The following is a 23,433-nucleotide window of genomic DNA, read 5'->3' on the forward strand; positions in this document are numbered from 1 at the left end:
GACGTTCAGCAGTCGACTCCCTCCTTCTCTGTCGGCTTCTTTCTCTCTGACACAGAGGAAGTTTTCAAAGTCAGCTGAAGGCAGAGCCACTGAACATGAACGGTAATCACAGACTGAGTAACGGAGTGTGTGTGCTCAGTTCATGGTGGGGCGTGAGGGGTCACATGATTATCACAGATACATCTGACAAAACCATTTCAACCACAGTCTGTGAGACTGCAGATATCAGATAATTAACATTAAAATAGGTCAAAATCAGCTCATGTTTTCTAATCTGCCGTCTCTAGAAGTGAGACCTGGTGTTGTTTAGGAAACTAAAGGGCTGATGGGTTCAGGAAAAGGTCGCTTTCATGGTTTAAAGACACGTTGACTGTTGAGATGCAAACTTCAGTCTGCAGCATCAAACCTGCCAAACGTCAGTGCAGTCGAACATTTCAGAGAGCAGAACACTTCAGGTCGGTTCAGACTAGAATTTTATTTGTTTGTTTGTTTTGTTTGTTGATGTGTGGCAAGCATTGTTTTGATTTTAGGGTTGGACCATACCCACCTTCACACTCGGCCTCCAGTCACACTCCTGTCAATCTATGGAGAAGCTACAGACAGTCTGTGATCCCTGCTGCTCCGTCCATGATCTCAGATCAGCGATGGACACTCAGGACACATGACGTGTCCAAGTGTTGTTGGACATTCAGTATTCATGTTGTTCATTCCTTGTACCAGATGAGGCAACGTTTCATCAAACACACACGTTGGTGCTACACAGGCTAAAGGTCGACCATGTGAGGTTGTTTATTGTGGTATGATCTCCAGTTCAAACAAATGTGGGACGGGGTCATGAAGTTGATTGGTCAATGGCTCCCCCCTTGCTTCTAACCCCGCCCATTCCGGCGCCCTCACTGGACCACACCCATCTTCAAACTTCATTTTGATCTCAGCTGCACACCTGAGAGGTTCAGTGACTGCATCTTTCACAGCTGTGATGCTGACAAAGTTCTCAGAAGGTGAAATGTGAAGCGGCCGTCTGTCACAGCTGGTGATGGAGTCACACGCTGAGGCTCGTGTTGGTGAAATGTTTTCATCAGATGATGAATGTGAGCGTGCAGCTATGGACGGCAGCGCTCCTCATCTCACTCGGGGACGAAGTGCAGAGTGATGCTTTGGTTCAGTTAGCTCTGTCATATTGAACCACCAGTCAATTGATGAAAAGCAACTTTGCTGTTTAATGAGTTTGCCCCCAGCCAGGCCAGCATTTATGAGCCGGCACCACCAGGACAACACTTTAATGAACCGCTGTCACATTCCATCACAGTCAGCTACGAGGGACGTCTAATTAGGGACGGCCACCGAGCGTCCCACCACTTCCACCGGAGAGACCAGCAGTCAGTTGAATTACCAGCTAAGACCAGTCAGTCCTCAGTCAGCGCCGCGCGCCGCCCTCAGGCCTGCTGGGAAAGCTTAGTGGGGCTGAGCAGCAGCGGCTCCAATGTTTACTGACAGCCTCACAATCGCAATTAAAAGGACAATTAGTGACCGACAGCACGAGATGGGACTGAATAATGATGTCCAAGTTCTGGAGGCAGAGAGGTGGAGAGGCTTGAACTGTCGTGTCTCCAGTTTCATCCAGATATGATCCGTTTCTTCTTCCAGCGCTGCGAGTGATCAGACCAGCCACATCAAAGACAAATGGAGTGGAAGCCAGTGACTGCTGGGGCCGAGGCAGACCTCAGAGAGGCTGCATGGCAGCGATCGTTCAGCACTCAGCAACGTCTCTGGCCTCCGGCCGTTCATTAGACCACCGCTTGGCGTCAGTCCAGGATGCCTCAATATTTGCTGACAGGCAGTCCATCTGGACGTCTGTCCAGCTCCGAATAATTGGTCCTATCAGGCCAAAATCCTTAAAACCAATCCAACAGTTACCCCGACAGACTATTAAATATTCTGACTGATTTTAGATCAGTTTGATATGTGTTAATACAGCGTGTGACATTTTGGGAGGACACACACACACACACACACACACACACACACACAAACCAGATTTACCAGAAACATACCAACATCACTGCACAGCTGTCCAGTTCAACAGTGTTTTAATAAATTCTTTTAGTTTAATTCTCGTGAAGTTCGGGTAAACTTTGTTGTTGTTGTCAGAGAGTTATTGATCTGCTCTGATCATGTTTGAGGCTGTAGTTTCAGTGTGTTGAACTGTAAGATGTCACTAACGTGTTTACTCTGTGTACATAATGAGAAAGGTGAATTAATCAACACAGCACTGGAACATCCCATAGACTGCAACTTTTGTTGACTCATGTGGGATTGTACATAAAAGAATATACAATATTCCTAATTATTGACTGGTTGATGGCAGTAAGTATGCATGTACATAGTGTACATGTACACAACCTTGCGTTGTTGTGAACACTCTGATTTCATGTGTTCGTACTGGCTTCTGTGTGCTCAGAGTTAGTAAACGTCTCCAGCTGAGACGCTGCTGATTGTGACCTGTGTGACCGTCCGTCTCCGATCACTGTCCTGTTAAAGAAGAGGGCGTTTCTAACAAATCGGGGTCAGCTCACCTCATGCATACATTACCTCCAGGTTACCTTGACCTCCATTTAGGCCTGCCGGTGGATGTGTGTTGTCCTTGTGTTTGCTCCCGTGTTGCTCGCCTGTTTTCTCATCGAGGCGGTGCTCTAACGTCTGGCTGCGCTCCCTCAGGAGGGTGTTGCAAATGGGAAATAATAAGCTGTTAACAAGCATTAAATGAAACCTCAGCGAGAGATTCTGACAGACTGACATCGCAGGTGAGTTCACGCTTGTTTTGGATTTGTGTTCGCAGCAGACTGCCTGGATATCAGGTTGTGCTCCGGGTGGGGGCTTCCTCCTGCCTCCTCATTCCCCATCGTCAGTGTTTTGTTTCATATGGGCTGAATCAGCTTACATATTATGGTAATAAGATCACCCATCTGTGAACCTGAGAAATTGACATGAACTATTTTCTGTTCCAGTTCATCTGGGGAATGTTAATACCTTTAGTGATACCTTGATACGATTCATCCACAGTGAGCGTTTGCACCTGTGTGCATGTAATTGAGACGAAGTGAAACTGCTGTGAGATTTCTCAGATGGGATTTGTAATTAGCTGAGATGAACTTTTAAACCTGGCTGATGCTCTTGTTTCCCAGCAGCCTTAAAACCAAACGTACTGGGAGCACACGGAGGGAGTGGTGTGACTTCTTCGTGCTTTACTCTCATTTGTCTGTTTCACCGCACAGACGAATACACACCTGCACACACTCACACTGACACAGGTGCACAGACAGGTAGATGCATGTGATCATACATAGTGGATGCATTGAGAGCGAAATACAGCAACATACTGTACATGCAGATATGCGCACACACACACACACACACACACACACACACACACACACACACACACACACAGTCCCTGTCCCCTTTACAAAGTATAAAGAAAAGCCCAAATACTCTGAAGTTGTCTGACGACCCTTATGGGATAAACAACTGAGCAGCAGCAGCAGTGCACGTCTGCCTGGGAGGGAGGGAGGGAGGGAGGGAGGTAGGGAGGGGGGGAGGAAGAGAGAGATGTTAAGAAAAAATATTGTCTTTGATCTGATGATATCTGCTGTTTGGGCTAACTCGCCATGAAGGCTGAACAAAACAAGGGTGTTTGTCGAACATAATTTGCTTTCGTCTTGGTGACGCCCCGGGATTTTCCAGCTGAGAGGAAGGCGATGACTAAACCTCCCCCCTCTGCAGACTGTGACACAAAGTTTTTCTGCTCTGTAGGTTGAAAAGCTCTCGCTGCGTCTCTGCTGCTGGCTGCCGCTCAGTGCAGGACGGCTGCAGATTACCTGAAACAGAAAGGTCCACGCAGCGTCCCGCCGTCTGCCCGCAGTCCTCTGCCGCTGACGGCTGAACTGCTCCTCTGTGGAGCTGAAAAAGCAAGAATTTGGCCAGTGATGCAACAACTGAACACAGTGATTGTTATTGTCCCAAAGTCTGACCTTTTTAAACTTGTACAACAATGAAATTTATTTGATTAAACCAGAGAAGAGTGATTGTTTTTGACGTGATGCCAGTCAGCAGAAGGTGGACAAGTCGGATCTTTTACTTGAAGTAGCAACGGCAACCTTTAACGTCCCGAATGTATCGTCAGCAGTAGTATCTAAAGTACTAATACCTCCACATTCTACTGCAGTATTTGAGTAAATGCCCTCAGTATCCACCAGTCAGTTACACAAAGTGAGTTAGTTATCAGAAGACAAACGGGGGGTCAGTGGATGGATGTATTTACAAACCACATTCCCCCTTTCACACCCAATCATGATGCTCTCACCTGTGACCAATCAGCCTGTTCACCTGTGGAATGATCCAAACAGGTGTTTTTGGAGCGTTCCACATCTTCCCCAGTCTGTGACAGGTGTTGCTGCAACAGATTCACAATCAGCAGATATTTATGATAAAATTAATGAAGCTGATGAGGAAGAACATTAAATATATTGACTTTGAGCTGTTCTCAGGTCAGTTAACGAATGGTCACATCCTCTTGATTTATTACACAGCATTCCACTTTTCTGGAGTCTGGCTTGTAGGTAGTTTGTCCAAGAGCTGATTAAAGCTGAAGTCTGTATGTTTCCATGTATTGAATGTAGTTGAAGTAATTCTCCAGCAGAGGTGACGGAGCATCGTCTCATCGTCTGCTGTTCAGTGAACTCACGTTAGGGTTGGTTTACTGGTTATTATTAATACTGAAGCACAACTTCCATCAGCCTTCAGTTGTGGGTTAACAGATGCGGCACAATGACACTGATTTTTTTTCTCCTTAATTTCTCTTTACCTGATTGTCTAACAGCTCAGGTCAGCTGGCCGCCGGTCAGTTTCAGTGGTGAATTAAAACGACTGATGGTCAGAACTGATGAGGAAACATCAACTTCTCATTGAGCAGAAAATGAAAGAACAAGTGTTTCCTGCCTGAGTCTGTTTTAACCTGAGCTGCCCTTGGATGCGCACACGCACACGCACACACACACACACACACACACACACACACACACACACACACACACACACACACACACACACACACACACACACACACACACGCGCACACACGCGCGCACACACACCTGGATCACCCTGAAGGGTTAGCACTCAGCAGTCACGCTGATTAACTCAAAAAACATCCTCTCACGGCCACATAGCTGCGTTCTCTCCTCCATTCCCTCTTTTCTGTCTCCTCCTCGCCCCCCTCCCCCCTCCTCCCCCATCAGGCAGGCGGACAAGGTGACCCAGCGTGGCTCCTGCTGTCCGTCCAGATGTTGAATCACTGTGATTCCCTCTGTACGTCAGCCATTGTCTGGCTAACAAAGAGCCGCTTCCGGGAGCAGCTTTCAGAACTGATTAAATCTCAGAGAGCATTATTATTGAGACTCTCATGTTCTATTGATCAAACTGTTTGCTTGTCTAAGAAAATGGCGTCCTCATTGTGAGACTCGTGCTCGTGCTTCAGTGTGATCATAACACACGGATTGAGGCCTTTGGCCAAAACTCCTCCGCTGTCGCCTGATTCATCTAATTGAATATCGACTCGCGCTCGCCATCTCTGTGTTTTTACTGTCATAAATCTGTCTGTGCTCGATGGCGTCGTCAATAAAATGAGCCGGAATGGAGGTTTTATTTGGAATGATATGAGATCAGAAAGAGCTGAATTATAATGAAGAACGTCATCACGGTGAACGTTCAGCTGGCTGAAGCAGAGCAGTGATGAGATGATCAATTTAAATCTCTTCTTCTCTCCCCGCTCGTCTGTCTTCATCTCTCTGTCACACAGACAACCTGTTGATCGACTACCAGTTTACCTTCAGCTTGCTGCAGGAAGATGACCGCTACTACACCGCCATCAACTTCATGGCTACACCTGAGCAGGTAAACATGTGCTCAGAGGCACACAGGGACACTTGTGCTCCATGTTATATTCAGTATTTCCAAATAAATGTGACTCCATTTTTCACTCTTATGATCTAATCATCAGTACTTGGACAGAAACATGGAGACGTCCTGCAGCAGACACTGAACAGGTAAAGTCAGGGTTACTTCATGTCGTCACCAGGACGCCCCAAAGAGGTTTTTAAAGAAGCTGCAAAACGTCTCTAAACGCAGGAGTCAGCGAGACGGCTAAATTTGATCTGACCTGTTTTTCCTCCTCAGCACCTGAAGGTGTGTTCAGATCAGCTCAGAGTGGAATTTCAATGCAGCGTTGCAGACACAAATCAATGGAACGAGGCACAGAGAGGCCAGCAGATTCCTATTTGCCCAAAGTGAAGTTGAGGTGAAGACGGTCAAGTCAGAAATGTTTTAGCGAAGAGTCCTCCTGCTGGACTTCATGCAGAAAAAAAGGCGTGTCTGCTCTGAGGAAGACGAGCTGCAGAGCTGGCAGCAGCAGGAGCAGCTCTGAATGCATCTTATTCCTCCATCGTTTGCTTTTCCTGCAGTGTTCCTCTTCCATCTGCTGCACATCAGTGCTGCTTCTCATGTCCTCAGCAGTGAAACCTCCCCTGTGCTTCCTCTGTCTGTCTGTGCAGGCCAACAAGAACCTGGACATGTCCATCAACGCCTCCAACAACTTCAACCTCAACATCACTTGGTCCTTAAGCTCAACAGGTAAAAGTCACGTTCACATGTTTCTGCTCCATTAACAGTCACTTGTTTTCCTGAAGACGTTTTGCTGTGTTTGGAGCGATCAGTGAAGATGAGCAGCACGCTGTGCAGAGCTGAACCATCCAGAATGACTGAAACACCTGTGCAGGTCAAATCAAAGCCATATCTGTAATTAAATCAACTTATTTCAACGTTTTCAGTGCTGAGCAGCCAAAACCTGCGCTGATGAGACATATGAAGCTAAAGCAGCTATAAGCAGTGTCCTCTTTAAAAAGGACAGTGGTTTTATAACTGGACATTTTTAGACATTTCAGTGTCAAATGAAACTTAAAGTGAGCTCTAATAGAAAATGGAATTTGATTGTTTAGTCTCTTTCTGTCATTAAGCTGCTCGTCTGTAAAGATATCAGTCATTATCTCCTATTGGTGGCCAAGTGTCCTCAAGGAAAACGGTCGTATCCACTTCCTGTTTGTCCCCCGGGGGTTCCCCCTCCTGACAGAACACATCAGACGCTGTTTTGAATTTTGGCAAAGGGCGTTTTCTTCTTTTCCCTCCTGATTTCAATTAAGATAAAAGCACTCTGCTTTCACACTCAGTGTCTTGGGGCCCAGAGCATCTTCAGTTTGGGACTCTGTGTGTGTGTGTGTGTGTGTGTGTGTGTGTGTGTGTGTGTGTGTGTGTGTGTGTGACTATTACAGAGTGTTTAATGGCCCTGATGAAACAGGAGGTGGAAATATTTTATACACAATGTCTGAAAACCTCAGCCATTAACACAGAAGTGCTGGTGATGTGCTGAAGGATCCTGAAGTCAGACCTCTTCAGCACGGAGAGAAATTTACAGGCTGGCTCTGAATCACTGCGAGGTGTCATGAAAATAATTTGCCTGCTTGAGATGAAAGAAACGGCTTCACGTTTTAAATCTAGACAGTTTTCGTGCGACTCTCCTCTTTTTCGAGGCCGCTGTCAGTGAAGGCGGCTCGGCTCACGGTCCCCCTCTGTGACCCTCTCTGCGCTGCTCTCGTGTGGCTGCAGAGCTTTAAACTGGAAAGCTGTTTGTTTTTGCTGACACAGCATTGGGATGTCATAAATGACATGTGATGTGATGTAAACTGGATTGTTCAGCCGTCCTCCGGCCTGTGACGTGTCCTCTCTGCTGTCCGTCTCTCACAGCTGGCACCATCTCCGGTGAAGAGATGCCCATCATAGCGAGGACCAACATCAAGGAGCACCGGGACAGCTTCTCGTGTGAAAAGTTCAACTTCAGACTTCACCACAACATCACCTTCTACGTCTACGTGTCCAACTTCAGCTGGCCAATCAAGATCCAGGTCAGAGGCTCGGGGGAGGGGTGTGTGCGTGGGGTGTGGTTGTGAGGAGGATGAGGGACGATGATGTTTACAGACATTTTAGCTTCAAAAATCAGATCATGATTCTTTCATTATTGGTTATCACTGTAGAAAAATGCCCGTCACACGTTCCCAGTGGCTGTCTTCAAAGTGTGTCTCCTGTCAGTCCACAGTCAAGTTCCACGTTCTCTTGGCTGCTCTCGTCTGTTCCGTTTCCCCCCGTGGAAATCTGAGTTTGGGACCCACATGTTTGATTTAGCTCAGGCTCTTTCTGCCGGAGGCCCCTCCTGACGCGACCCTCCCCTTTACCTTCACTGTGGACAAACCAGGGTTCAGTGTCTCACCCAAGGACACTTTGTTTGGTGGGGGTGGGACGTCCTGAACACTCTGATTAGATCATCAGCTCATTGCTCCACTGCTGCAGGCAGCAGGTATCTAAAGACAGACAGACAGACAGACGGACAGATGGACAGGACAGGACAGGACAGGACAGGACAGGACTGAGGGAAGTGTTTGCTCCTTCCTGTCCTGTTTAATGTGAAGGGAAGTCTGCCGCTGATGATGGGAGATGACGGCGATGATGATGATGACGACAATGACGATGACGGCGATGTTGACCGTCTCGTTAGAACGAGTCTGAATCACCAGCTGAGAGCAGCAGGCAGATCCGTCTGATTTGTTCAGTGTTTGTTGTGCGAGTGCTCTCATGAAATGACTTTTGGTTTTAATTTGTACGGTTATTATTTCTGCGCTCACACCGTAAATCAGTTTTCTTTTGGGAATAATGAAGTTCCACAACCAATCAGTGAATAATAAGAAGACAGGACGCACGTCTGTTCAGCGTGATGCGATATTAAAACGACAGCACGGGCCAAAGACTTTATGATGTTTACAAAATGTAGTTACTCAAACAAACATCAGCTTCCAATAAACACATTTATCAAATTCATGTTTCTTGTGCTTGCTGAGGGCAGTTTTTTACATAACAGAGGAGACGTTTTGTTTGCTCACAGTGTTTCCTGTTTACAAGTTAAAAACTGCCTTTGACGGGAGCATTGAGGTTGTTTTTAATGTGGGTTCAGTTTAAGCGTTTGATCATGTAAATTTCAAGGTTTCCTAAGATTTTGGGATTAAAATGATTAAAGTTTATGAACAAGGTAAAGCACAAAGTATGGTTTGCCTCATCCTCATCCTCATCATCGTCATCGTCGGCATTCTGGAGCTGTCTCCTGTAGAACATACCGCCCTGACAGAACGCTGAACATAAACTACTCTGAGAAGTGTTTGGAAAATCTGCTATCACATTTAATGATCTGTGAGTTTTCCAATGTCTCTCCATCAATTATGCAGCACCGGATTAAATCTCCAGGCGGCAGCCACACACACTAAATATTCACGCTCCGGCCTTATGATCCATTAAATTGAAGTAGACTTTTAGCGGTGATATTTTAAGATGACTGTCATGCGGGGTGCGGGCTGCGTGCTGATGGATGGACTCAAGAAGTGACAGAATGGAGGAATTAGAGGAGAGTGAAGACAGGCTGGCTGGTTAAGTGATGCCCAGACTCCCGTACAGTCAGAGTGTCCGGCGTTGAGAAAATGGAGAGCGCCTAATTGACAGATTGAGGCAGAAGGACAACAGGTCTGGAGTCAGATAAAGACATAAAGCAGAGGACAGACGAGTGGATGGACTGAGGGACGGAGAGATGATCAATGGTTACATAAGCAGTCGGGGAAAAGTCAAAGGAAAATGCAGAATTAAGGTGGTCCTGGAGACATGAAGCCATCCTCACGTCAAACTCATTTTGAACTGTCTGATTTCTGAATGACGTTTACATCATGAGACTCGCATGAAGGTATCTTCATTCTCATCAGCAAGTCCTGTGAAGACATAGAACACTCCAAGGAGGGATTCTTTAAACATCTCAAACTAGGCTTGTTCGGTATACCGGTACTAAATTGGTACCGGGGTACTGAGGCATTTAAAACGGTACTATACTGCGCTTGGATGGGACCGGTACCTTTTTTTTTTCTTTTTTTCTTTTTTTTTTTTTTTACGTCGCCGCATGACGTCACCGCATTGTAATTTCAGCCGAGGCGAGCGATCCGGCGAGTGAGCGAGCGACCGAGTGAGCAGCGTGAAGCTGCAAACGGAGCAGGAGTCTGAAGACACAGAGAGATTGAGACCCCGTTTATACAAAGACGATTGCGAATGAAAACGACAAAATATTTTATCGGAAGTGCCCTTCGTTTACACGGCGACGGCGCCGTCGAGGTCTGAAACCGCAAAAATCTGAAGACGCCTTCCAGAGTGCAGAGTTTTGAAGACGACTCGGGTTGCGTCTCCGTCTAAACGGCAAGAAGCGCAAAACCACGTCGCGTCACGTCACGTCGCATAGCAACTACACCTTACGTCACACTCAACGCGCCAAGCCGGTAAAACAACAACAAACAATATGTCTGACTACGTGGATCCCACCGATGTTCAAGCTGTGCTAGCAGCTGTAGTCAACATACAAGAGTCATTTCAACAATTGTATAAATGTACACGGATACTACAGGCGAACAGAGACGTGTATACAATTACATGTGTCAAATTTTGGATGCCCCAACACGTCGTAGGCGCTCTATCACAGTACCACCCTGCGGCCTGGCATGCATATCCAATCGAATTTGCCCACTTTTGCGTCTTCGTATAAACAAACAATTCCTGCTGAGAACGCTCGTCTAAACGCGGATAAAAAATCGCAATGCATTAGAAAAGCATGTCTTTGTGGTATTTCATTTTATTTACTGATGCATAGTTAGATTTTCCAATAAAATAAAGTCAATAATGACGTTTATTGTGTTTTCTTTTTATTTGGAAAAGTATCGAAAGTATCGAAAAGTATCGAAATACATTTTGGTACCGGTATCGATACCAAAATGTTGGTATCGTGACAACACTATCTCAAACCAACCATAGACGTGTCCTCGGACAGGTGATGTCAGCCTGGGACGCCTCAGTCCGTTAAACTTCATCATCATCATCATCACTTCATCAGAACTGCTGAAGCTCAGAAACGAGTCTCAACGATGTGTTCCACTTATCCCACGATGAGGATGAAGAGGATGATCAGGAAGCGTGTGGGGCAGTGAAACCTCCTTTCTGTCCATCGTGGGACGTGTCAGCTGTCGTCTCATCAAGCCGACTCACCAGGTCAAACCTGAACGTGACTGAGAGCAGCAGAGACGTCTGAAATGTGAGCGCTCCGCCCGGCAAAGGACGACAGAGCTGTGACGTCTTCGATCTCTTAAACAGTGTGATGGTGCGTCGAGGCAGGAAGTAAAGATTTGACCAGTTCAGTCCACGATCGGCTCGTGTCCAACATATCAGCTCAACACGGCGTCGAGTGGGAGCATCATTTGGAAGCTTCATCCCAATCAGCTCGTGTTATCACAGCTTGCTGCATATCAACGGCAGCGTTTGTTGACGAGCATCCTGCAGCTCGTTAGGGGTCATTTGTCCATCGACCGCTCCCTCGTATGCGTTTCCCATTAATGCTGCATTATCAGAGCTCCATATATCTGCTGCTTGAAAGGTGATATGATAATTACCGCGATGAGGCCAATCTCGCCGCCGGCTCAGACGAGCTCGCTGTAACTCGAGGAGCGCTCGGCGTCCGGTCCTGTGACCTTGGTGGCTTCTGACGCCAGAGCAGGGCGAGGATGAGAAATGGTCCTGAGAGTTGGTAATGACCCGGCCTGACACACACACACACACACACACACACACACGAGAGGAAGACACAGCGATCACGACGACGACTGGCCAGATGTCAGGAATAGTTATTGATGACCCCCTGTGGGGGTGATTGTCATGCCCTCTGACCTTTCCTCTCCTCCCACCTCAGACTTCCTCCTCGACCAGCAAACAGAGGCGTCGGCCGTGTGTGTTCGAGCTCTCCAGAGGAGGAATCAGGTCAAATCCTTTCTGTTCTGGACAGTCTCTGAGCTTTGCAGTGTTTCCTCATCTAAGAGGAAAGCAGTGATGAGGAGTATGAAGAAGTTGATCATGTCAGAAGCTGCTAATAACACATTAACCTGACTCTGCTGGAGGATCTCGTAGCATTCTGAGTATCAGAGCTCATAATGAAGGTGACCTGGGAGGATCTGCTCTGAGCCTTCAGCTGTGTGCAGGTCTGATGTCTGCGTCCTGATCTGATGTTATTGTTTGTGGCAGTGAAACACAAGCACACTCTCTGATTCACACACTCGCTGCTGCACGTGGTCTGGATGTCAGGTCTTCACAGGACCTGCAGGCCGTCCACGCTGCAGGTCTCTGCTGGACCGAAGCCCTCTGAAGCCTCTCCACGTCTTCAGAGAACCGTTTCCATCAACATGAAAGCCAACAATGTCAAGGTTTTCCACATTTTCAGCTGAGAGAAAAGCTGAAACAGTCTCATGGACGGATCGTCGTCCTCACTGCAGCGTGTCCTCACCTAGCAGAGCTAGCAGGCAAGACTGGATGGAACTCCGTGAAATCGCTCACATACAGTGTGTGCACACGCGCTAATGTGACCTGTGAGTGTTTCCCCGGCGGCGAGCTGACGTCAGCCGGGAGTCGGAGGCTGGTTGGAAGGCAGGGGGAGGTGTTGGGATTGGTCGTTCTGCTGGAACAGATTTTGATTGGTTCTGTCACGCTGACCTTGCACCTTCATCCTCGCGCTCACCATCATGACACGACATTTAGCAGAGCGGTCCAGGTTTAAGTGTTTGTAGAGGAGCGTTAGAGGATCAGGAGCAGGAGCAGGAGCAGGAGCAGGATCAGGAGCAGGAGCAGGAGCAGGATCAGGAGCAGGAGCAGGAGCAGGAGCAGGAGCAGGATCAGGAGCAGGATCAGGATCAGGATCAGGAGCAGGATCAGGATCAGGAGCAGGAGCAGGATCAGGAGCAGGAGCAGGAGCAGGAGCAGGATCAGGATCAGGATCAGGAGCAGGAGCAGGATCAGGATCAGGAGCAGGAGCAGGAGCAGGAGCAGGAGCAGGAGCCCCTCAGCAGTTCGCTCAGAGACACATAAGCTGCTCCATGAGTTTTAAACAGGAAGCAGGAAAGACGTATGACACAGATTACTAATCTGAGAGCTTTATTTGTCCTCTCTGGTTTGTGAGATTAGACTTTATTGGCTTTAAATGTTTGACTTTTACAGCTTCACTTTCATTATATCCAACATTTTGCAAATGTTGAGTATCTCATTTTTCCACAAAGTTCAATTATGAGAGTGCAGAAAGTCAATGGAAATCATGTGTTATGAGAACTGCGTCGAAAGGAAATATGGAAATAAATACAGATGTGAGATATGAAGCAGGCAAATATAGATCATCGCTGTAGTTTTTTCATTCCGACACCAATTTTCCAAAACTAGGAGCGTCCCGGATTCGTCTCTAATCAAAAAATCATGTTTTATTGATCGAGCACACAAACATTATGGGAACATGACCCACTTTCTCTCTTCATCTCTCTGTCTTGAAAGAACTGTTAATTTAGCCAGAAGTTGTATAACTGGAGACCATAACTGTTTCTAATTTGAACATCTCTGTTTATAATTTAGCAGAAAGCGTTATCTCAACAAGAAAGGACTGCAGTAAGTTTGAGAATCGACAACGATGAACGGCCATTTTTTCCCTCCTCACTTCACGGACGCTGAATTAGAATCGACAGCAGGAGACAAAACACACTTTGTGCTCTTTTAAACGCCCATTTCTTGTTTTTTCTGCGTCATCTCGTGTCCACTTTCGTCTGTCTCCGTCCTCCGCTCACTCTTTACGTCCCTCCGTGTGTTCGGCCTGCAGGCGAGCTGATTAAAAGCCTCCCGTCAGAGGTGAGCGGCCGCTCTGCTGCAGGCCAACTCAGGGCTGCTGTGATTGGTGGGATGATTTGATTTGCTGCTCAGTGCTCAGTCACTTATTTATCTGCGCCTGCCGTCATTAAACAGGAGGCCTCTCCTAATCAGATACACACACACACACACACACACACACACACACACACACACACAGAAACGTCCTCTCCGGTCATGCCAGTATCAAAGTGCCTGATTGGATTAAAACAGAAGTTGAAATGGTTAAGTGCCCAACCGCACACACGCACGCACACACACGCACGCACGCACACACGCACACACACACGCACACACACACACAGGAGGAGCAGGGCGCATCAGATGCATCTCTCAGGCAGTATCGTGTTCCATAGGCTGGAGGAGAGCGAACTGTGAGTGCTGCTCATTTGAGCAGACAGGAAGTCAGCGGGGTGGATCAGGCCGTGCGGGAACACGGAGGACGGTCGCGCTAACGTTCACGACAGCTCGACATCGCCGTGTTTTGAGAGCTTTGCGTTTACGTGTTGGCGGCGGCCATCTTTGAGGGAATGCAGAGTTTGATGGAGCTAAAATGAGACTCTCTTAAACAAACTAAACGACCAGTTAAAGCCGCGTGTGGTGGACGTTTGTGATTGGCTGGCACTCCGTTGTTAACCCCCGTCGTAGACCATCGACGCCCTGGAAATAGTCACTTCATCATGAAGCGTGGAGCGTATTTGGCGATGTGGTCTGAGCAGGCAGCGGCTTTTTATCCTTCTCTGGAAACTGAGAAACTTCTTTATATGTCAGACACACAAAGACAGGTGTCACATTGTTACCTGACCTGTAATCTGAGGCTGAAATAGTGCTGTAATTACACGCTGTCACATTATTACATCTTTTGTAAAAATCTTTTACTCCCTGATGAAGCACAGCGCTTAACGTGAGGCAGTGGGACGTTTTCCTGCAGTCAACACATTATTCTGTCTCTGAGCTCACTGAAGGAGACGTTTACACGACGTTTGTTGTTTCCAGGCTGATGGCGACTGATTAACGGGGGAAATAATTGAACATGGCGACATGGAAGATGACGCCACAGCTTCCACAGCGAGCAGGAATCAAAGATGAGAATCAGATGGTCACGTGTCGAGCGGAGCGGCTCGCTGGCTGCTCTGGGATGATGTCGCGTTGTGTTTTCACTGCGGCGTTCGAGCTGCAGATTGATGCAGAAATGGGTCTTAAGCACCTGTTAAAAGCAGCTACATCTGTGAGCTCTCCTAACAAGTGCTCGCATATGGCAGAGCTGGGCTCATTTGCATACCGTGTAGGTGGAGGCGGCACTTGGCAACTGCCTCACTTTGGTCATTAGGTCCTCATGAAAATGCAAATAAGGAGGAAAACTGTGCGGGAAACACATTTCAGACCCTGGAAAATACTCATGTTAACATGTGTGACCTAAACGTTGTGACTTGTCGTACACATGAAACCAGTAGACGTGAGAACTGCTCAGAGGTCTGATCGAGTCCTTTAAACCTGTTCGACAGAGAAGATGCAAACTGCCCAAAGTCAAAATAAGAAGCTTGAACCGTGAGCAGACATTTCATTTGGAGGCGTGTTTGCTGCCTTTCTTAACAGAGACTTTAGGCAGGAAATTTAGTGTTTCAAGGTTGAGGATTATTATTAATTTGGAAGGATTAATGACTAAATTAAGGGAATTAAGCAGACAAATTTTAGGCAATCATTTGTAATCGAAGCTCACGAATAACTGATGGAACAGATATTTTCCTTCCCCTGCAGCTGCTCAGCTCTGTGTCATTAGACCCAAAATAAACAAAAAGTGTGAGGCACAGAACAAAAATCTGCACTGTTGTGTGAGAAAAGTCGGTTTTTAATGAGAAAAAGCTCAGAAAACACAAAACTTAGATCAAAACAAAACCAGCAAAAGTCTGATTCATTAGTTTTTAATCTAGTCTGGCCTGCGCTGCCCACTAGTGGTGACTGCAGCAGTGACGTGCGGTGTTTCACTACAGCGCCCTGTTACATCACAGGTGGGCGTGGCCACAGGTAGCACACCTGACCACACCCAGCGGTCGTGTTGGCTGTGGTGAACCACAGAGGTCAGAGGAGCCATGTTTAGCTCGTGTGGAGGGAAAGATTGTCGTTTAAACCTCTCCTCCTCTCCTCCTGTCCTCCTGTCCTCCTCTCCTCCTGTCCTTCTGTCCTTCTCTCCTCCTCTCCTCCTGTCCTCCTCTCCTCCTATCCTCCTCTCCTCCTGTCCTCCTCTCCTCCTGTCCTCCTGTCCTCCTCTCCTCCTGTCCTCCTGTCCTCATCTCCTCCTCTCCTCCTCTCCTCCTGTCCTACTGTCCTCCTCTCCTCCTGCCCTCATCTCCTCCTCTCCTCCTGTCCTCCTGTCCTACTGTCCTCCTCTCCTCCTGCCCTCATCTCCTCCTCTCCTCCTGTCCTCCTGTCCTACTGTCCTCCTCTCCTCCTGCCCTCATCTCTTCCTCTCCTCCTGTCCTCCTGTCCTCCTCTCCTCCTCTCCTCCTGTCCTACTGTCCTCCTCTCCTCCTGTCCTCCTGTCCTCCTCTCCTCCTGTCCTACTGTCCTCTTCTCCTCCTCTCCTCCTGTCCTACTGTCCTCCTCTCCTACTGTCCTCCTCTTCTCCTGTCCTACTGTCCTCCTCTCCTCCTGTCCTCCTCTCCTCCTGTCCTCCTGTCCTCCTCTCCTCCTGTCCTCCTGTCCTCCTCTCCTCCTGTCCTCCTCTCCTCCTGTCCTCCTCTCCTCCTCTCTGTGTATGTGAGCAGCCTGCAGCCATGATGAGGATGAAGGATCCTTCTGCCTTGTCTCTCCTGCTTCTCTTCATCGTCTCCCAGTCCTCCATCCATCTTCTCCTTCCTGTGTCCTCCTGCTCTTTCTCTCCCACTTGTTCTTGCCATCCCTCCTCCCTTTCTCTCCCTTTCCTCATTGATTAGCTCCTTTCTTTCATTCCAGGTTTTAACAAGCAGCTCTGAGTTCAGGGTCAGGGAAATAAAAGGCGGCCCACTGCTGTCACAGCTTGTGGATTTGCTCCCAGAGGGTCTCTGTAGGCCTTCAATAATGACTCTTCTATAGGACCGGGGTCCTCGGAGTCCTCTTTACGTCATTCCCATCCCTCAGTCCCGTCTCTTCGTCTCACACTCTCTCCTGTGGTAATTGCAGTTCTAGCTTCGAAATTAAAAAAAAATATTGCCTCTGAACAGTTGGTTGACCCCTGATCTCAAAACAATTATCCTCCACAGAGAAGAACCCAGCTGCAGCTCTGTGTGTGTGTGTGTGTGTGTGTGTGTGTGTGTGTGTGTGTGTGTGTGCGTGTGTGTGTGCGTGTGCGTGTGTGCTGATTTCACTGTTTATTTGCCTGTTGGAGAGTTCCCGTCTGTGGTTTTTAGTTTTTCTGACCCGTCCTCCCTGCAGCGTCTCTTCTGTTTCAGTTGGTATCAGGACGAGCTCTCATCTCCACGTCAAACACTTATTACAGCAGAAACACTCATTTCAATCTCAGATTTGAGACATTCAGCCGTGTCCTGGTCCACAGAAGGAGGACGGTTCCTCAGTATGTTGATCTGGGACAGATAATGTCTCATGACTGAACTTAAGACGTGTTTCCAAAAGGCATTGGAACGTGACCCTTTATTTAAGTAATCGATTAACAAAGGTCTCCTGCTCCTGTCCGTTCGGAGAAGACTAAGAACAACCTTTTTCAGATTTTCTGAGCCCCACCCGGCTGTCATCACGCCTACATCAAAGCTGCCTCACTGGATGCTGATTGGTCCGGACAGCTGTCGTTCAGCCACAAGCGCAACTTGAAGCCTGAAAACTGATTCTCGGCTTGCGTGATCTCACGAATCCTGCTGCCTCTCGATGTAACTACAAACTGTCTGCTGTCCACTTCCTGTTCAGCAGCAAACAGAAGACGAGACAAGCTGGAGAGCACAGTGAGCGTTTAGCTGCTAAAGAGCCTGATATTTCCCTCAGGAGGGACACGACTGGACTCAGATCAGCCACGTGGACAGAAAAACACTCCAAATGAATCATCATTTACTCTCCAACTGCTGGATGTGGATAACAAGTTCAGCTTTTCAAAGTAACAGTTGATGTGTTGATCTTCACAGCTTGTTTCTGTTGCCCCAAGAGGCTAAAAAATAATCAGATATTACAGGTTTAAGGCTACAAACGGCCCATAATGCAACACTCCCTGCTCTGGACCCTGTCTCCATTCAGAGGAACGTGACGTTTTCCAGTCCTCACACACACTGATTTGTCTCAGTGGGACAAAAAAATCTTAATTTAAAATGTTGTTTTACTTTGCAGAAGGAAGTTGTGAACTGCCAAAACTGAGAGTCTGTGCTTTAGTCCTCGCGCTCGAAATTTCACTCTTTTAGTGAACACGTGACGGCAACAGGTAAACCCTGCGCTGCGTGTGTGTGTGTGTGTGTGTGCGCATGTGTGCGTGGCTCTGCAGTGATGTGGGTCAGGGAGAAAAGGGTGTGTTTTGTTTTGAACGCTGCAGTCGTTGTAAACTGAAATGATGGCTGCTGGCTGGAGTCTGTGTGTGTGTGTGTGTGTGTGTGTGTGTGTGTGTGTGTGTGTGTGTGTGTGTGTGTGTGTGTGTTTGTGCCGTACCTGTTAGAATAGTTGTTTGTTGCATGTGTTTTTTTCAGTGTATGTTTATCTTATTATAGACCGTGTGTGTGTGTATGTATGTACTTTCTTTCTGAGTGTGTGTGTGTGTGTGTGTGTGTGTGTGTGTCCATCCATCCATAATAAGTCTGTATATTGTCAGGGGATAATGATGTAAATTGCTGCATCGGAGGCCTGAATGCAGAGCCAGGCTCTTTTCTCCCTGATGCCGTATTAATGCTCCGTCCCTCCGGACCAGATTCAGCTTTTCTGCAGCTTTTTCTCTGTCAGGCCGTTTTACCTGCTGCACAAATGCCGGTAAACCTCTTAAGCCCATTCTGCCTCATTTCTTCCTCTCTTCTCCTCTCAACTAGTCTCAGAGGGTTCACCAAAGACAAAGACGCAGCCTTTCCAGCTATTAGGGCCATTTAATGGCATCCCCACGCTGACCGTGTGAGATACACTGCTGTCAAACGTTTGCCGATGCCTGTGATCGCTGTTTGTATATTTTATGTGGGCTAGCTTCAGTGCTGCTCCGGGGTTTCACCGATTTTAAAATGGACCTTTGGCAGCTCCTGTCATGAGGATTAGATGATGTCACATGCTAATCGGCCTATCGGTGGCCTCGCTGCACCACTTTCACATTGTCTTAAAGTTTTATAAAGGAAAATGTTCGACTTTAAAGCCAATTGAAATGAAATATACATGTCTGTTCAGGTCCTAATGTAAAATGAAAATGAATAAAAGAGTGCAGATCTGCCAGGCGGGCTTGATTCCTTATGAAACAGCTCACTGAGACACTGCAGCTTTATTATGAGACCCTGAACTTAGTTTTACCAGAAAAACAACAAACGCTGAATGTTAGCTCGTCCACGGGGATCTGAACGCTCTCCTCAGTGCTGCTTCTTCTGTTTTAACACACTGCAGGTCGCAAAGTGAAAGCAGTAAAAATAATGAAGATACTTTTTTTTTTAATGTTGAACATGAATGCAAAGGCTTTATATCCACAGAGGGAGCCGGTCCTCCTCCACAGAGGAGGCGATGGGCATTAGGTTGGTTGCAGTCTGCAACCCCACCACTAGAGGCCACTAAATCCTGCACACTGTCCTTTAAGATAAGACATAAGCCCTGCTGGTGCAGCGGCCTCAGACACGAGCAGCGTTCTCATGGGATGGTGTGTTTCAGCTCCTCCTGATGCCTCCCTCTCCTGTTCCTCCTCACATCGATGCTTCCAGGCTGTGGTGCCGGGCCCACTTCTTTCGTACCGTGTGTGCTGCAGGCGTCAGTCTGTCATGTTTTTGCTGAAATATGCAGCGAAGCTGGAGGTCCCGTTCTTAGGAACTGATGTTGGGTCTGTGTTGCATCTGTGTGCCCCAACGTCTCCGGTCTCCGGTCATCTTTGGTCCGCCGGTGGTCTTCAGCTTTCATGCTCGTGGTTAGCTGCTCTGCTGTGTGCTTCTATCTCAAAACGCACATCCTCCTCCAGCTGCCTGGATGCTGTGAGCCTTCGACAGAAAGCTCTGCTCTGTTTTTACCTACAGGGCAGTAAAGTGAATGGAAAATCAATTATGTCTGTAATAAATAATCCTCTTAACATGAGGGAGTTTAGACATGAACAACAATGGTTTTTCAGGTTTTCATAGCTGAGGGCCAAAACTTTGCTCCGAAGCAGCAGGCTGCACCTCTTATACTCTGAGACACACAAAGCAGGTGCACGCACACGCACACACACACACACACACACACACACACACACACGGCTGCTGATGAAGACAGATTGCAGAGTTATATTTTGAGGGATGAGATAAGGTGAGAGGTGAGGAGCAGCTTTCCAGTGATGTGTGAGCAGTGTGGGTGTGTGCGCTGATGAAACAAGAGGAAATGTGTTAAACACTTATTTATTTTTTATTTAAATGGTGCAACCCACAGTGTGATGTGTGTTCTCTGAACGTGTACGCACAAACATTGGGTTTGTTTGGCTTTTTGAGCTTCGTTAGTGACATGGAAAACACACGTTCCATTTAAAGGTTCAGTTCTCCCAAATCATAAAGAGGCTCTTCGTCAGTTAGCAGGTTAGTTTTTCACACGTCACGTCTCAGTGCTTCAAGGAGCACAAACACATGTCCTTCCCCTCCGTTTTATTTTAGTGGAAGCAGCTGATTTCGAGCCCAGTCTCTTAAAATCTGAACACTTGAAACCAGAAATGACCTGCATGACTAAATACCACCAGGACTAAATGTCCAAAATCTGCTTCTCTCAGTGATTTGAGTGAATTGACCCTGAAGTGGCCCTGCAGGGTGTCAACACGTGGCGGATCTGTGGCTCAGAGCAGCAGATCTGCAGCCACACACTGCAGCAGCACCCCAGCACAGCAAACGTGGTGATGGATGGTGCAGTCAGTGGATTTAGTGGTGCCGTAGCATCCAGCGGGTTTGTTCGAGTTCAGCTGAACAAAGTGCTGCAGAGAGCCGGAGAGCACAAAGGCCAGAAGCCTTTCCCTGGCAGCGTAATCTCATAATAACCTACAACCCGAACGGCTGGTGGCTCGCTTTGTGTTCTCAGCGTGCGTGTCAGACGAGGAGATGGAGAACATGTGAGAGCGTATTTGGGAGAATAACATCGTTGGCCTTATGTAAGAGGTCTGAACATTGGCCTGAGGGAAGAAACATGTTCACCCACAGTCACTGCATCAGTTTCACACGACGCTCTGCAACACGTTTGAGGAAAGCCAGGTTACGTAAGGGCTCGCTGGGTTCTGGGGATGTATGGTCGAGAGTCCTGGTTGCTTTGTGCAAAACAACATCTACCCTACAGACTCAGAACACACTCGCTCCTCCTCAGCTTGATATATGCGATTATTAAGTTCACAGCTAGTCATCATGCACCTCTGGCCTGATTTGAGTCTACTTTTACCATACAACCCCCTGCTTCTCTGTGCTGATGGAAGAACATGGCGTTACATAAGACTGAGAGGAGTCCAGACACAGTTAGCCTTTTCTTCTATGAATCAGGCAGAAGATTAAAACGGTTGTTCAGGTCAGACTGGACCGGAGCTTTGTCCATCTGTGTTTAGGCACGTCATTATCGATAATCAATAAATGGAACAGAAGTGCATTTCAAACGTGAGGATTCGCTGCTTTTGAAGACGTGTCAGGCTCTGAGTTTGTGATGGCGTTTTGATATTTGATGTATATTCATATGCAGAGTTATACTGCTGAGATTTAAAATATGGGACGGTTTTCCCACTGTGTTCATAAGGAAACCCTTTAGAGTGGAGCAAACTGTTCTCCGCTCTGCTCCGGTTTACGTCGACCACACACTCTTAACTTTGTACTGACTGCATGTCTTTTCCTCTCTTTCCATTTTCCAGATCGCTTTCTCTCAGCACAACAGCATCATGGACCTGGTGCAGTTCTTCGTCACCTTCTTCAGGTACATTTTTCCCCACTGTCGTATTTACTGTATGTTTGCCGCAGAGCGTCTGGCTGCTCGGCGGTTCACATGCCAGAGGCTCTTTGCACAACTGGGCCATAACCTGAACTCACTGAGTTACAGTAGGTGGCAGCAGCCTCAGGCAGGACACTTAATCCACAGCAGCTCCAGAGACCTTCTGCATCTGCTCAGCAGTGACGAGCAGAGTGGGACAACTCCGAGCAGTGAGTGGGGATGCTTAGAAAGAGCAAAGATCCTCGACTGATTTAAAAATACCTCATCTGACTCCAGAAACAGAACAAGCTGCATTGTCAGTCTTGCAGCAAACACAGACTCTGAAGCACTTAAACTGTGACGTGCAGTCAACAGAACAGAAGCTCTCCAGGCCTCTAGGGGGAGCTCTAAGTGGATCAGCTTGGTTTTAAACACGAGAGAGACCAGATGAGCGCGTTTGAAGTGAGCTGAAGTGGACATGTTTCCATTCGCAGCACGTTTCCGTTGTTTTCTTTTGATTTTGAGGTGTTGAATTGGCTTCGTTTCTGAAGCTGCACAGGATGTTAAAAAAAAAAAAAAAAAGACTTTTCAACCAGGTTTAGCCCAGTGTTCACATCCTGTGTGTGTCCTTTGACATGCAAATCACCAAATGAATGGCCCCCAAGTCGTGCTTTTTCAGTAAGGTCATATGAATTTGAACTTCCTGTATTTTCCTTTGCTCACATGGAAAGAAACAAAGATACTCAAATCTCATCTCACCAAACAGGAAATGTTGAATCTAACTCTCCAGTGAGAGTGGACACGTAGGAGAGGAAGAAAAAGAGTCTGGAGGGAAACGACAGAAGGAAGTCGAGTCCCTGGTGAGTGCTGAGGTCAGTCAGGAGCAGAGGTGTCGCACAAACACACGGTTCATGTGTCCTTTCCGTCTGAACGCTGAATGAACGTCTGCATATCCTGACAAACCGAACGCAGTCGAGCCAGGAGAGAAGCAGCGTCCTGCAGGATGTGCGGGACGCTCTGGATACTCAGGATACAGTGACACTTAATGTATATTTTACACTGTGGTGTGGCAGCAGAAGTGTTAGCAAACCAAATAAATCTGCAACCGTGACTAGATAATATCAGTGATTTGGATGACCTGATCCTGGAGCTGCTTGATGGCCAAAAGCAGATTCAGGACAGCGTCCTGTCGCGTGTGGAGACGTGTCTGTTTGTGCAATAATATCAAGGCTTGATAAGGTTTAAGGTATTAAGGTTTAATGCTCAAATCCTAAAGATGATCCCCAGTGAACGGAAACAGCATGACAGAGCAGTGAGCTTTTATTTTGGATTTTTTGGACCGTGTGAGACGTTTATGTTACAGCTCGTCATGCAGACGCAGTGGATATAATGAGAGAGTGTTTGGGAACAAGTCTGGAATGAAGTCTGCTGTCTTCAGGCAAGATCCTGCCACTCAGCTGCAGCACCAGACAAGTGTGTGTG

The 23,433-nt window shown here is 47.4% G+C and overlaps 1 protein-coding gene across 3 annotated transcripts in view; it reads left to right on the plus strand.

The window, feature by feature from the left end:
- The window catches only part of atrnl1a (attractin-like 1a), a 212,404-nt gene that overhangs the window by 97,538 nt on the left and 91,433 nt on the right, over positions 1-23,433 (plus strand). For all 3 annotated transcript variants that reach the window (XR_013077819.1, XM_076743654.1, XM_076743655.1), the window contains 4 exons: positions 5,858-5,952; positions 6,609-6,687; positions 7,855-8,012; positions 21,896-21,957. Coding sequence is in view for 2 of the 3 variants with exons in the window: in XM_076743654.1 (XP_076599769.1) it covers positions 5,858-5,952; positions 6,609-6,687; positions 7,855-8,012; positions 21,896-21,957 (394 nt within the window). In the remaining variant the exon portion in view is untranslated. The remainder of the gene's footprint in view (positions 1-5,857; positions 5,953-6,608; positions 6,688-7,854; positions 8,013-21,895; positions 21,958-23,433) is intronic.

Source organism: Chaetodon auriga, chromosome 11, assembly GCF_051107435.1.
Source record: "Chaetodon auriga isolate fChaAug3 chromosome 11, fChaAug3.hap1, whole genome shotgun sequence".
Classification (NCBI taxonomy): Eukaryota; Metazoa; Chordata; class Actinopteri; order Chaetodontiformes; family Chaetodontidae; genus Chaetodon; species Chaetodon auriga.